Genomic DNA, 12,132 nt, shown 5'->3' with positions numbered 1-12,132 from the left:
GACACAGACGACTGGAGTCACACTGTCCCTTTGTGGGGAGGGAGTGGGGACGGGATACAGATGTCAGGCAGGGAGAGGGGATGAAGGAAGTGAAGTCCCCACGCTCCGTAGGGGGGTGTCACCAGGACCGCCTTAAGCAGAAGAGCCGAGAAGCAGCGTAAGCACGTCACACAGAAGCAGCCAGGGCAGTGCGCACCTCCGCAGTCAGCTAAGGGGCCCACACGAGAATCGGGGCAGGGGCCTTCTGCCTTCTTAACAGGCTTACGGAGCTGACTCGCTAAGCTGTGTCCCATAAAGACTAGGAGACAACAGAGGTAAATATGACTTTTTATCCTTCAACTCTTACCTGAGTAGTGATGTCTGAAATAAGCACATGTCTTTCTAGTGCACATTTTTATTTGCTCACATTTTGCCACATGATTTAGTCAGTTACAATTAAGATTACCCTCCCATGAGAATGCCTTTACCTGTGATAGTAGCTCTTCCTTTTCCCCAGCGAGTTTTCGTAGCCTTACGTCTAAAACAAATGAAAAGTTTGTAATGATGTAGTATATAAACAATTTATAATAATTCTTCAAATTCACAAATAGCAAACATCTGATAAACAATTTACCACTTTGAGTATCAAAAGACATGAAGGCTTTAATGATGAAAGGAAAAGTACTAGATGATTCAAGACATATTTCCACACAGTTGATGTTTATCAGGCACTGAATACATTTGCTCCCAAGAGCAGTGATTTTCCATGTGAAGACAAATGAAAGTACAAAGATCATTTCCTTGTTTCAAAACGTTGCAAGTTTTACCAGGAGACAATCCCCTGAAAGCCAAGGGTATGCACACGGGCTTTTAAGTCCTTAGAATAAGAAAACAAACTCCGGGAGAGAGGACAGGGCTGAGAATGAGCCTGAGACGGGGTGCTGGAGCCAAGAACGCACAGGAACACAATGCCAGGAGCAGGCAAGGCCCACAGAGCCTGTGTGTGTTGGGGGGTGCGGGGCGCGCTCTAAGACGTGGGCCGTCAAGGCTCGGCAGAGGCTCCGCAGCAGGACCACGGGGCCGCTCCTAGCCTCAGGGGATGGATGCTCCCTCCCAACACTCAGGAGAACAAGCCCCTGGGCCGACGGGATGCCGACAGAGGACGGGCTCCCCAAGGTCAACCACAGTCACCGCCAAATGCTCCAGCCACCCCATGAGGCAGAGGAAACCCTGCAGCTGCCGTGGCTGCACTCGCCCATGCTCCATGCGTGCTCCGCTGTCAGAGGGCCAACGGTTACACTTCCCGAGTTCCCTCCTTGAGAGCGGGCCCGCCGCTGTCATATACACATTCTTCTAGGAAACTGACATATGCATGAAAATTAAAAAGGAAGAAAGCTCACTTTTCATATAAAAGTGGCTGATGCTACAGTATCCACCTGTGCCATCCTCTAGGACTGGATTCTGAGTGGACACAGCAGATGGGCATCTTCCTGAGGGTAGTGTCATTAGGCTCTCAAAGCATCGAATTCAAGTGGCTTAGCCCTTAATGCATTACTGACTGGGGGATTTTTGTAGAAACTAACGCTGGTGGCTGGCAATTTGTTATGTAAGTGAATATTAAAACGCCTCAGATCAATAACATTCAAGTAACAAAAGACCTATTAATAGTTCCTGGTCAAAAAGCTGGTAAGAGGCTCAGAAGCCCTGCTCTGGAATAACAGTCCTCTGATAACTTTTGGTCATCTGTTTGGTGCCTTAAGAAGTGCAGTGGCAAAGAGCTACAGAATCCTGGCATGAGTCACAGAACAGAAAACCAGATGCTCCCGGAAGAAGAAACTTTGAACACCCTCAGGAAGCCACCGACCAGCCTCTGGTTCCCCGGGACAGATGTGCTGGATTCTCTCTTCCCAGAAAGTAGTGTTTAAATGACAAAGCCACATACACACACCCACATGCTTCTGACCAGGGGCCTTCCCCCCATAACACTCACTGCCTGGCAAGGGCCCAAGTGCTGCTTTCCCAAGGTCCAGGATGTCTGAAGACAGCGTGCCCAAGTGTCTTCCTCTCAAAGGATGTCGAGAAGGCTCAGACGCCCTGGCTTTTGTTTTCCAAGAGAGGATGTGACCAGGTTGATGTCCAGGGGGACAACACAAACCCCAGTCAACACAGTGGCAGTGTCTTACCGAGTGGCCCTTCCCCTGCTGACTCCAAGACCTGGGCGGCTTCCTGAGACACGACGGTGATGGCCCCGACTGCGGGCTCCTGGTGGACGTCGCCGTTGGGAGTGCCGTCGGGGATGATGACTAAGCCGTGTTTCTGCGGGGAAGAAGGGACCCAGTGTCACAGCAGAGCCCCCAGGGAGGCAGGAGGCGGCAGCACGGTGGCCCTGTGATGACACACGCCTGCTGCGGGGACCCCTGGTCAGCACCAGACACACGGGGTCCAGCTCTGCAGACGGACTCGCACCTACCGGCTCTGGGCGGGAGAGCCAACGACACTCTGCGTTCAGGAGGCAGAGGGGACAGGGCGGCAGGAGGAGGAGCAAAGCGGCGAGGAGCTCACGTACCTCTCCCACCTCCACCGCTGCCTTCAGCTTGGCCAGCTCCTCCCGGAGCGCATCCCGCTCGCTCCTGAGGCAGCCCGCGTGCTCTTTCAGTTTCTCAAGGGCCTGGTTTGGATGGGGCAGCGGGAGAAAGGGCACAGAGAGAGAGCAAATGAAAGGGAGCAGAGCAGCGCCTGATTCAACTTCAAAAGATAAAGCGTTAGGGACAAGGAGGCCTTAAGAGCTTTGGACACAAGCAGTTAGATGTGGAGGGGACACAAGAGTCCTATGCATCTAGCTTCAGAAGAAAGTTTTGTAGAAAGTGGTTAATCGTGTGTAAATCTGGCAGAGCATGCTTAGCACATCAGGCAAGAAAACAAGCCCTTTTTAGTCAGTGAAAATAAACAGAGAAGGAAGGTGAAGAAGAAATAATACTAAAATAAAGTTTTCCTGAAAAACCTCCTAAGTATGCTTTTGTTAGGTAGTCCAAAAACCCACATTTCATGTTAAACTGAACTAGTATATTCAAGATTATACTTGATTTTTTAAAAAGTAAAAATGGGTTCTGGAATAACCAGTATATATACAATGTATTTTAATTAAACACTGGCTGCAGTAATTGTTCTCTACATCATATGGTAAAATATTCCTCATATACCACTCAATTAAAAACAGCTACCCCCCCCACCCCATTTCTCAAGGATATGTTTTTGTTAATTAAATGCAACTAATGGTTGTTTGCTTTTCTGATATATGTTCAAAATGTGAAAAACTGATGAAATAAACCCAGCCCACTTATGGCAGGTAGCAGAATATGGGTTTGCAAACAGGCCGTTGAGTCCCGGCACCTACTAACTGACCCGTGCCTCAGTTTCCTCACCAGAAAAAAGGATGATGTCAGCACCACCCATGGGCCCAGGCTGAAAGGAGTACTCAGCGGCAGCACCCTGCAGTGCAGAAGATGCAGCAAGGTTCAGGAAAAGCCGGCCTGGGTTCCTCGTGTATTTTCCCTGTTGTTGCCTAAAGCTCACAGCTGTCAGAGCTGAGGACAGCGGAGCAGAAGCAGGAACATGTTTGGTCCACGCTGACGCACTGTTATGTCATAAAATAGCCCAGACTTCAAAAGCCACCCAGGTCAAGCAGTGTGTGCAGACATCTAGCAGCTGGGCTATTTGAAAAAGCCTTTGTCTGCACATTCGTTCCCACGTTTAATGTTTCGACCAGCATTCCCATTCATGCAAGAAGCTGAACTACAACAGGTAACTCTCCTCTTGGTTTACAGAGTCTAGAAGTGGGCCAACCTCTTAGTTACTCATTGCTGAAAAGCTGGACAACTTTCTAAATCATTATAATCCTATTTTCCAACCAGTAAGTAAATAAGGGATGATGGCAACTGCCATTTGTGCAGCTCCAGGTCTTAAAATTGAGGTGTCTCATATATTTTTATATTTAATTTTTCCCTTATAGACCCTGTACTTTCCTTATCCCCATTTCACAGATCAGAAAATTGAGGCTCTGACAGGCTGTTTTTTATCCAAAGTCACAGTACATGGCAAAGCCAGAAAATGAATCCCGTTTTTTGGTTCAAAGCCCTTGCACACTCTATATGTACCATCACCCCATGAAGGCCACAATTAGCTTCCCTTACTGTCACCCCGGATGCTACGGGAAAGTAGTTCACAGGACAAGTCCTATTCCTCCTTTGCCCAAACTGCAATGTGACCATCCAGCTTCCTCTTTCAACAATTTACGTTCATACTGTGTGTCGAGAGTCTGCCTGTGAGTTAATAAAGTGCATTCCTAACACACAAGGCATTTAGTCTAACACTTCAAGCCAGTCTTATCTATCACTGTTACATTACTAGCAAGTGTAACATTAGGACAGCAGAGCCCAGCACCGCGGCAGCCTCTCCCCTCTGGGCTGCTGTTCTGGGTTATAGGTGTCCGCGTGCACTGTCGCGCCTCTGGGCTGCTGTTCTGGGTTACAGGCGTCCGCGTGCACTGTCGCGCCTCTGGGCTGCTGTTCTGGGTTATAGGCGTCCACGTGCACTGTCGCGCCATGCATCGCCACACACACCAGGGTGGCGGCCACCGTCACAGCATGCTCGGTTAACAACACGAGAAAACCCCTCAGGAACGGACCAATTTGAAACTCGAGTGCTAGCGAATGCTAGTACATGCCGTTTGTTCCTTTTCCCAATCTTACAGCAGACTGTATCTTTACTTCTGGACTTTCAAATTTCACCTTCCCATAATTATGGGTGGGAAAATAAAATACATCCTGCAAATCCTCCCATCTTACCACAGAGTTTGAAGACTACTGAAATACCTTATAACTGGACCAAATGCATTCACACTGGATCTGAAATCCTCTGTATTACCTGACCATATAATCACTACTCTTGGGCTTGTCTTCCATAATTGTTCCTATAGTAGATTTTTTTAGGGTAAAAAGTACAGCTTGCGGAGCTTTAAATAATTTTTACCTCTGACCTAACCTCAAATTCTAGGGTCAAGAAGCCTGAAAGGCTGAACTTTTGGACAACGGGTTATAATTACATAGAGGCACAAATATCTTTAGTGAGAATGGGAGTGAGCCTTGTGCGAGGCTGTAGGGACGTACAAGCCCTTCGCACATACCGATTCGACACATGACCCCTGGCTGCTCAGAACGACCTGGTGCTAGACGAACGACCGCTAGGGTCGATGGAAGAATTAAAGAAAACTATATGAGAATAAGGGCCATGTTCCTTCATGGAGCTACTAAATTCAAATCTTGATCGTGAAGCTAGAGACGTGATGTATCAGGTAGTCACAGATATTTAAAATGCATCTTTTAAAAGTCTGGGGAGGACCACCTCTCACACAGTATGATGGCTACTACTAAAAAAAAAAAGAGTGTTGGCAATGATGGAGAGAAACCGGAACCCCTGTGCAATGCTGCTGGAAAGGCAAAATGGTGCAGCTGTTATGGAACACAGTATGGTTGTTCCTCAAAAAATTAAATTACCGTATAATGTAGCAATTCCCCTCCTGGGTATGTACCCAAAAGAAATCACCAGAAGAGATTTGCAAACTCATGTTCACAGCAGCGTTATTCACAGCAGCAAAAAGATGGGAGCAACCAAGTGTCCATCAGCAAATGAATGAGTACACAAAGTGGTACAAACATACACTGGAATATTATTCAGCCTTAAAAGGAAGGACTTCTGACATAGGCTGTGACATGTCTGAACCCTGAGGACATGATGCTTAATTGAAACAAGCCAGTCACAAAAAGACAGATACTGTATGATTCCACATATAAGGTACCCAGAGTAGTCAAATTCACAGAAACGAAAGTAGAATGGGGGCTCCCAGGGGACGGAGGAGGACGCCCTGAGGAGAAGTTGTTTAATAAAGTTCAGTTTCAGTTCTGCAAGATGCAAAGAGGTTCTGTGGAACCTCCAATGTGAATGAACTTAATACCACCAAACTGTTTACTTAGAAATGATTTAAATGGTCAATTTTATGTATTTTTTGTATGTTACCACCACAACAACAAAAAAACAATTTTTTAAAGCAAAAGAGGGACAAATTTTTGATGCATAAAACACCTTGGATGAATCTTAAGGGGAATTATTCTCAGTGAAAAAAAGGTAATTCCAAAGGGTTACACATACTGTGCTGGTGCTGCTAAGTCGCTTCAGTCGTGCCCGACTCTGTGCGACCCCATAGACGGCAGCCCACCAGGCTCCCCCGTCCCTGGGATTCTCCAGGCAAGAACACTGGAGTGGGTTGCCATTTCCTTCTCTGATGCATGAAAGTGAAAAGTGAAAGGGAAGTCGCTCAGTCGTTCCCGACTCTTTGCGATCCCCTGGACTGCAGCCCACCAGGCTCTTCCGTCCATGGGGTTTTCCAGGCAAGAGCACTGGAGTGGGTGCCATCGCCTTATAAACATTCTTAAGATGACAAATTACAGAAATGGAGAAGAGCAGTGGCCAGCACCTGGGATGGTGATGCTGAGGCAGCAGATGTGACTACAAGAGAGTGAAAGGAGGGACCCCTTACAGTGATGAAAATGTGCTCCATCTAGATTAGATCAAGATCAATGCCCTGATAGTACTATAGTTTTACAAGATGTTACATTTTGGGAAAACTGGATAAAGGGCATACAAGATCTCGTGAGTTTACAATGATTTCAAACATTTTTTTTAAAGTTTGGGCTTCCCAGGTGGTGCTAGTCGTAACAAACCCGCCTGCCAGTGCAGGAGATGGAAGAGATACGGGTTCAGTCCCTGGGTTGGGAAGACCCCTGGTGGAGAGCATGGCAACCCACTTCAGTATTCTTGCTGGAGAATTCCATGGACAGAGGAGCCTGGCGGGCTACAGTCCATTGGGTCGCAAAGAGTCGGACACGACTCAGGGACTGAGCCCCACCATGACCAGCTAATTTCAAGCAGAACAAGACCTTCTTAGGTCCTCAGGCCAAAGGTCTCCTCCTCTCTCTTCCTCCATCTGCCTTGACAAGGTGAGTCTCCAGAACAGAGCTCCTATGCCATGAGGAGATTGCCAGTCAAAAGGCTTCCTGGAATGAACTGGCAGGAATGTTTTCAGTCTCCGGAGTACTTGGGATCTACCTAAAGGGCTTAGCAAAAAGGCACCGAGGACTTCTTCCTTATCTGGGCCCCTGCTCTGGGGAGTTACGAGGATATAATTAGAGGTGACGTCACAGTTTGGCAGTGCCAGCAAAATCTTACATTCCTATCCACTTCCGTAATTAAAATGATTCTAATCTCTTCCTGTTTTATTCCCAAAGATTTATGGGATGTTAATAACTTCTCCCCCACCACCCCCTATCCTCTGCTTCTTCTCCAGATTGTTACAATGTAAGAGTATCAAATTACCCACAGAGTTTGAATTAAATGCCTATAGCTGTTTCTGCATAAAAATCCTGGGAAAATAAAGAACAACTTCCTTAGAAAGCTCCTGCTTGTACGTTTTACGAGCGCAGAGTCAGCTGGAGAGAGGAGTTCTTTCCAGGCATAGGATCAGGTTTTCCCAGGGAACTTTCTGCCTTCTGCTAATTTATTTCACTCTATATAAATGCTCAAAGATAATCAAAGGACAGAATTTTAGGAGTCTCTAAATTATATTTACATTGGTCTATTCCTTGTCTACGAGCTTCGGGCCAAAGCCCAGTTTCACTTCATACCCTAATGCTTTTATCTTTCCAAAGCAGTGTCTCCTGGAGTTCGAACACCTCTTTTGTCATGGTGTCTATTTTCTGCTGCATACGCTGCTTCTCCTGCAGAGGAAGAGGGGAAGAGGAAAAATAAAAGAGCAGGAAGAAAAAGAGGATGGGGTGAGAGGGAGGAAAGCAGAAGAGAAATAAAGCTGATAAAGAAACTTAACAAAAGGAGAAAGTGTGATGAACAGGGAAAGCAAGAGCTGCTTGTGGGAAGGAAGGATGACACGCAGCGTCTAGGCGCCGTGATTCCCACTGGCCTGGTGCTGGGACAGCCAGCGAGGGCACTGGGGACAGCTTCCCAGCCACAGCCACGGCAGCCAGCCAATGGGCTTCTGCACACGCCCAGCTAGCCCCACGCGTGTACCCTTCCGCTCATGACTGCCCTTCCTCAAACACGGGCACTTGCACTTCTAGAGGGGAAGTCAGACCTGCTCATGAGCACGCGACCCTTATCACTGACAAGCAGGAGTTTCTGAACTCTATTGTTTTAAGCAGAACTGAAAAAAACGAGAGGGACACGGCTCAATCATTCTGAATTTCCTTTAGCAGCAACTATGATAGCAAGAACATCCTAAGGTACAAATGAACAAACATAGCAGTTTTTAGAAACGCTTGAATTTTAGCATTCAGCAATTCTTAACTCTTGAGTAGGCAGTGATGCACAGTTTATACCCTCTTATATTTAGCAGGTTTTCTTTTCTGCATTACTGGTAAATTATCATCTCCCACTTTCCCTACTCACACATCTCTCATGTACTTTACCGTGTGGTTCTCAATTCTAAAGACCAAAAAGCATTATTTTGGCATAGCCAAGATTCTTCAGTTATAAGTAAACGTGTATATTAACATCTGGTGGTGGTTTAGTCACTAAATCGTGTCTGACTCTTGGGACTCTACGGACTGTTAGCCCTCCAGGCTCCTCTGTCCATGAGATTTCCCAGGCAAGAATACTGGAGTAGGTTGCCATTTCCTTCTCCAATATTAACATTTGAAGGATGTTAATTCTAAACATAAGAAAATACCTAAAACTAAAGTTTGTATACCCAGCACCTTAGGCTTTCAAGTTAGAGACCATACTGACAAGTTGTAAAAGTCAAGCATTAAAATTCCTCTTAAATGCAATCATCACATTAAAAATTAGAACACTTAATCAGTTCTAATGTAAGTTACTGAATTTGAGAAGCAGCTCCCAAAGCAGTTTTATCATTCTTTTGAAACTGTAATGAGGAAAAATATATATTTTAACTAGGAAAAGAAGTAAGTGGCTGGCATACTGACACACAAAAACAAGAAGACAAAAAGGGAGAAGAAGTCACACATTATTTTTAAATGCCAACAAGACACAGATTTTGGATAATATACTTCTTGCCATATATGGAAAAACTAAGACAACTAACTCCATATGTAACCTGATATTTTCAAAGCCTATCTGTTTGCATTTAGAATTCACAAACTCTACCCGCTTTCAGCAAGCCAAGTTGTTATTCTCAAGAATGACAAAAAAGTAACATAAATCCACAAATAGAATCACTTCTTTTCCTCGATTAAATCATTTTTAAAGTCATCCGCATGGGGGGAGATTAAGTGAGTCAGATCCATGGGGGAAGAGAAAAAGGAGGGGGAAAGGCAGGGGGGAGGGGAGTCCTGAGCCACTAGGGACATGGATGAGCTGAGTGTGACACAGGAGAGGCATCTCAGGTCGCTGGAGCAGGCCTCCCTCACATCACCACAGCGCCGCTGCTCATCAGCACGAGACGTGCTGGGAAACCATGCCGAGGAAGCAAGCAGGAGCCGGTCCCAGCAAACCTAATCCTATATTTATTAAAAAATGGCAACCTCGGAGGAAAACCACATTTAAGGAAAAACAGAGAGGCATGCCAGGTAGCAGGCCCAAAAGGATGAGAACTGCTGTCAAAGGTCTCCTGGAGGCCCACGGGGCTCCCCTCCTAGGACCCTGCCGCGGTCCTAGAGCTCCCTGCCAGGGGAACCTGAGCTGCAGCCTCAGCCAAGCTTCGCTTCTGTCTCCCACCAGGTATCCAGACAACTTCTTTTCATTTAGCCATTTCAGAAGTGCACCTACCTCAGTGAAGATCAAACTTCTTCTTCCCCAAGAATCATGTCCCCAAATATAGCATTCACTACATTCCCAAGGACCATGGTACCCTGTAGTGTCTCCTTCTGCCCACTTCCTAAGGTACCGTTAGGGGAGAATGTGCTTAGGAATACAAGGCAGTAACAAAAGCTTCTGCTATTAAAAAGAAAATACTTAGAGGGCTCACAGTAGTCATTTTTAAGCCTGCTCTCATGTTTCACACTTGTAAAACGTTAGGGTGCAGCCAGTGTGAAGAGACAAGGACAGGGTTTGTGGCATTTTAACCCCCTTCCCTCCCAACACACACGCCCTCATTCCGTTCAGTGCATTTTCTCCTCAGAAAAGGTCTTTCCACAGTTCCCGCACGTACCTCAATTAGCTCATCTCTCTGTCGGAGGCCTTCTTTAAGCTCGTCCATCTTGTGCTGTAGCACGCTACACATATGTTTCTGCCTTTCCAACTCCTGTTATTAAAGAAATGACACGGTTAACAGAGACGGCGGCACACGACAGACTGGAGCCGCTACAGTGTGACAACAGAGAGGCTGCGTGTGAGCAGACACACACCTGCACTGCCACGCACTTAGACAAATCCTGCATTCTATGGAAAGGCTCGGGAAATTCTCAAGCCATCTCATATGATTACATATCTAGAAAACCCAAACTAATCAATGGCAAATTTACTTTGAATGATGAAATGACTTTAGTAAAACAACAGGTTATAAAATTAACATGCAAAATTCAAGAAGTGCCACAGATCAAAATAAGAGAGAAGATACAAGAAACACACTATCAAAAAATAAAATACATACATGTAAACTTACAAGATATACCCAAAATATATACGAGGAAAATAATATAAAACATTCCTGGAAGACAGAAAAGTAGGACTGAACCAATGGAAAGGCATACCACATTCTTGAATAAAACGATGCATCATAAAAATATTGGTTCCCCCTGAAATAACCTATGCGTTTAATGCAGTCCAAATAAAAATAACAACAGGTTTTTCTCTCCACAGAGCAACATAAGTTGATTATAAAGTTTATTTGGGAGAAAAAACAAGAAAAAATAGCTGGAAAAACACAAAAAGAAAAAGAAAGCTAACCTTACTAGATATTGAAACATTATTATACGGCTTATGTAATTAAAACTGTTGTAATGGCTCATGACTACAGACCGATGGACTAGAACAGAAAAATCCAGAAGCAAGCCCAATTACATATTAAACAACAACAAGACAAAAAGCGGTTCAAATCAATGAGAAAAGCTAGGCTTTTAAATTAGCAGTGTTGGCATAACTGGATATAAACATGGAAAAAGAAAACTGGAAGCAAACTTCACAGTACACAGCAGAAGAGATGCACAGAAAGAAAAGGGAGAGAAAAACAGAGACAGAAGAAAGGAAGTTAGAAACAGTCACTAGAGAAAAGATGAGTTTATTGCTATAACCAAGGAGTGGATAAAACATTACTAAAAAATGACTCAAAAATCCACAAAGAAGAAGGGGAACGGGGTAAAAAAATTGGACTACATAAAAATTTAAAACTGTTGGGAAATTCCCTGGAGATCCAATGGTTAGGGTTTCATGCTTCCACTCCAGAGGGCAGTGGTTTGATCCCTGGGTGGGGAACTAAGATTCCACAAGCAGGTGTAGCGGCGCCAAAACACAAAAGCCAACGTTTGCATGGCAAAGCACCACACACAAAGAAAGACAAGCGGCAGGCGATGGCAAAGCACCACACACAAAGAAGGACAAGCGGCAGGCGATGGCAAAGCACCACACACAAAGAGGGACAAGCGGCAGGCGATGGCAAAGCACCACACACAAAGAGGGACAAGCGGCAGGCGATGGCAAAGCACCACACACAAAGAGGGACAAGCGGCAGGCGATGGCAAAGCACCACACACAAAGAGGGACAAGCGGCAGGCGATGGCAAAGCACCACACACAAAGAGGGACAAGCGGCAGGCGATGGCAAAGCACCACACACAAAGAAGGACAAGTACTAAGTTTTATCGGAGACAAAAAGATACCAACTTTCCATATAAAGAGCTTTGAAAATTAGAAATGAGGAGGGAGAAAACCCCACTATTATTAGAATAGGCTTAAAAAAAAAAAAAAAGGGACATCACAGAAAAAGAAGTACATTGCTCTGAGTATGAAAAGATGCCCGTACTAAGAGAAATGCAAAATAAAACTGTGTTTCTCACCCAAACACCAGTAAAAGTCCCCAAACTTAACAATATACTCAGGGGAAAGTAGTACGGAGAAGGAAACAGGCCCACTC

The 12,132-nt window shown here is 45.4% G+C and overlaps 1 protein-coding gene across 22 annotated transcripts in view; it reads right to left on the bottom strand.

Moving 5' to 3' along the window:
• LRRFIP2 (LRR binding FLII interacting protein 2) overlaps positions 1 to 12,132 on the bottom strand; it is a 197,413-nt gene that overhangs the window by 7,861 nt on the left and 177,420 nt on the right. For 11 of the 22 annotated variants that reach the window (XM_055558732.1, XM_055558731.1, XM_055558735.1 and 8 more), the window contains 5 exons: positions 10,214 to 10,306; positions 7,716 to 7,808; positions 2,546 to 2,647; positions 2,163 to 2,295; positions 468 to 517 (listed from right to left, as the gene is read on the bottom strand). In XM_055558732.1, the coding sequence (XP_055414707.1) occupies positions 468 to 517; positions 2,163 to 2,295; positions 2,546 to 2,647; positions 7,716 to 7,808; positions 10,214 to 10,306 (471 nt within the window). The remainder of the gene's footprint in view (positions 1 to 467; positions 518 to 2,162; positions 2,296 to 2,545; positions 2,648 to 7,715; positions 7,809 to 10,213; positions 10,307 to 12,132) is intronic. The other 11 variants (XM_055558737.1, XM_055558739.1, XM_055558754.1 and 8 more) reach the window with 2 other exon arrangements.

The sequence above is a fragment of the Bubalus kerabau genome, chromosome 20 (genome assembly GCF_029407905.1).
Source record: "Bubalus kerabau isolate K-KA32 ecotype Philippines breed swamp buffalo chromosome 20, PCC_UOA_SB_1v2, whole genome shotgun sequence".
NCBI classification, from domain to species: domain Eukaryota; kingdom Metazoa; phylum Chordata; class Mammalia; order Artiodactyla; family Bovidae; genus Bubalus; species Bubalus kerabau.
Note: the sequence above shows the minus strand (reverse complement) of the source record. Positions and strands in the feature narration are given on the sequence as shown.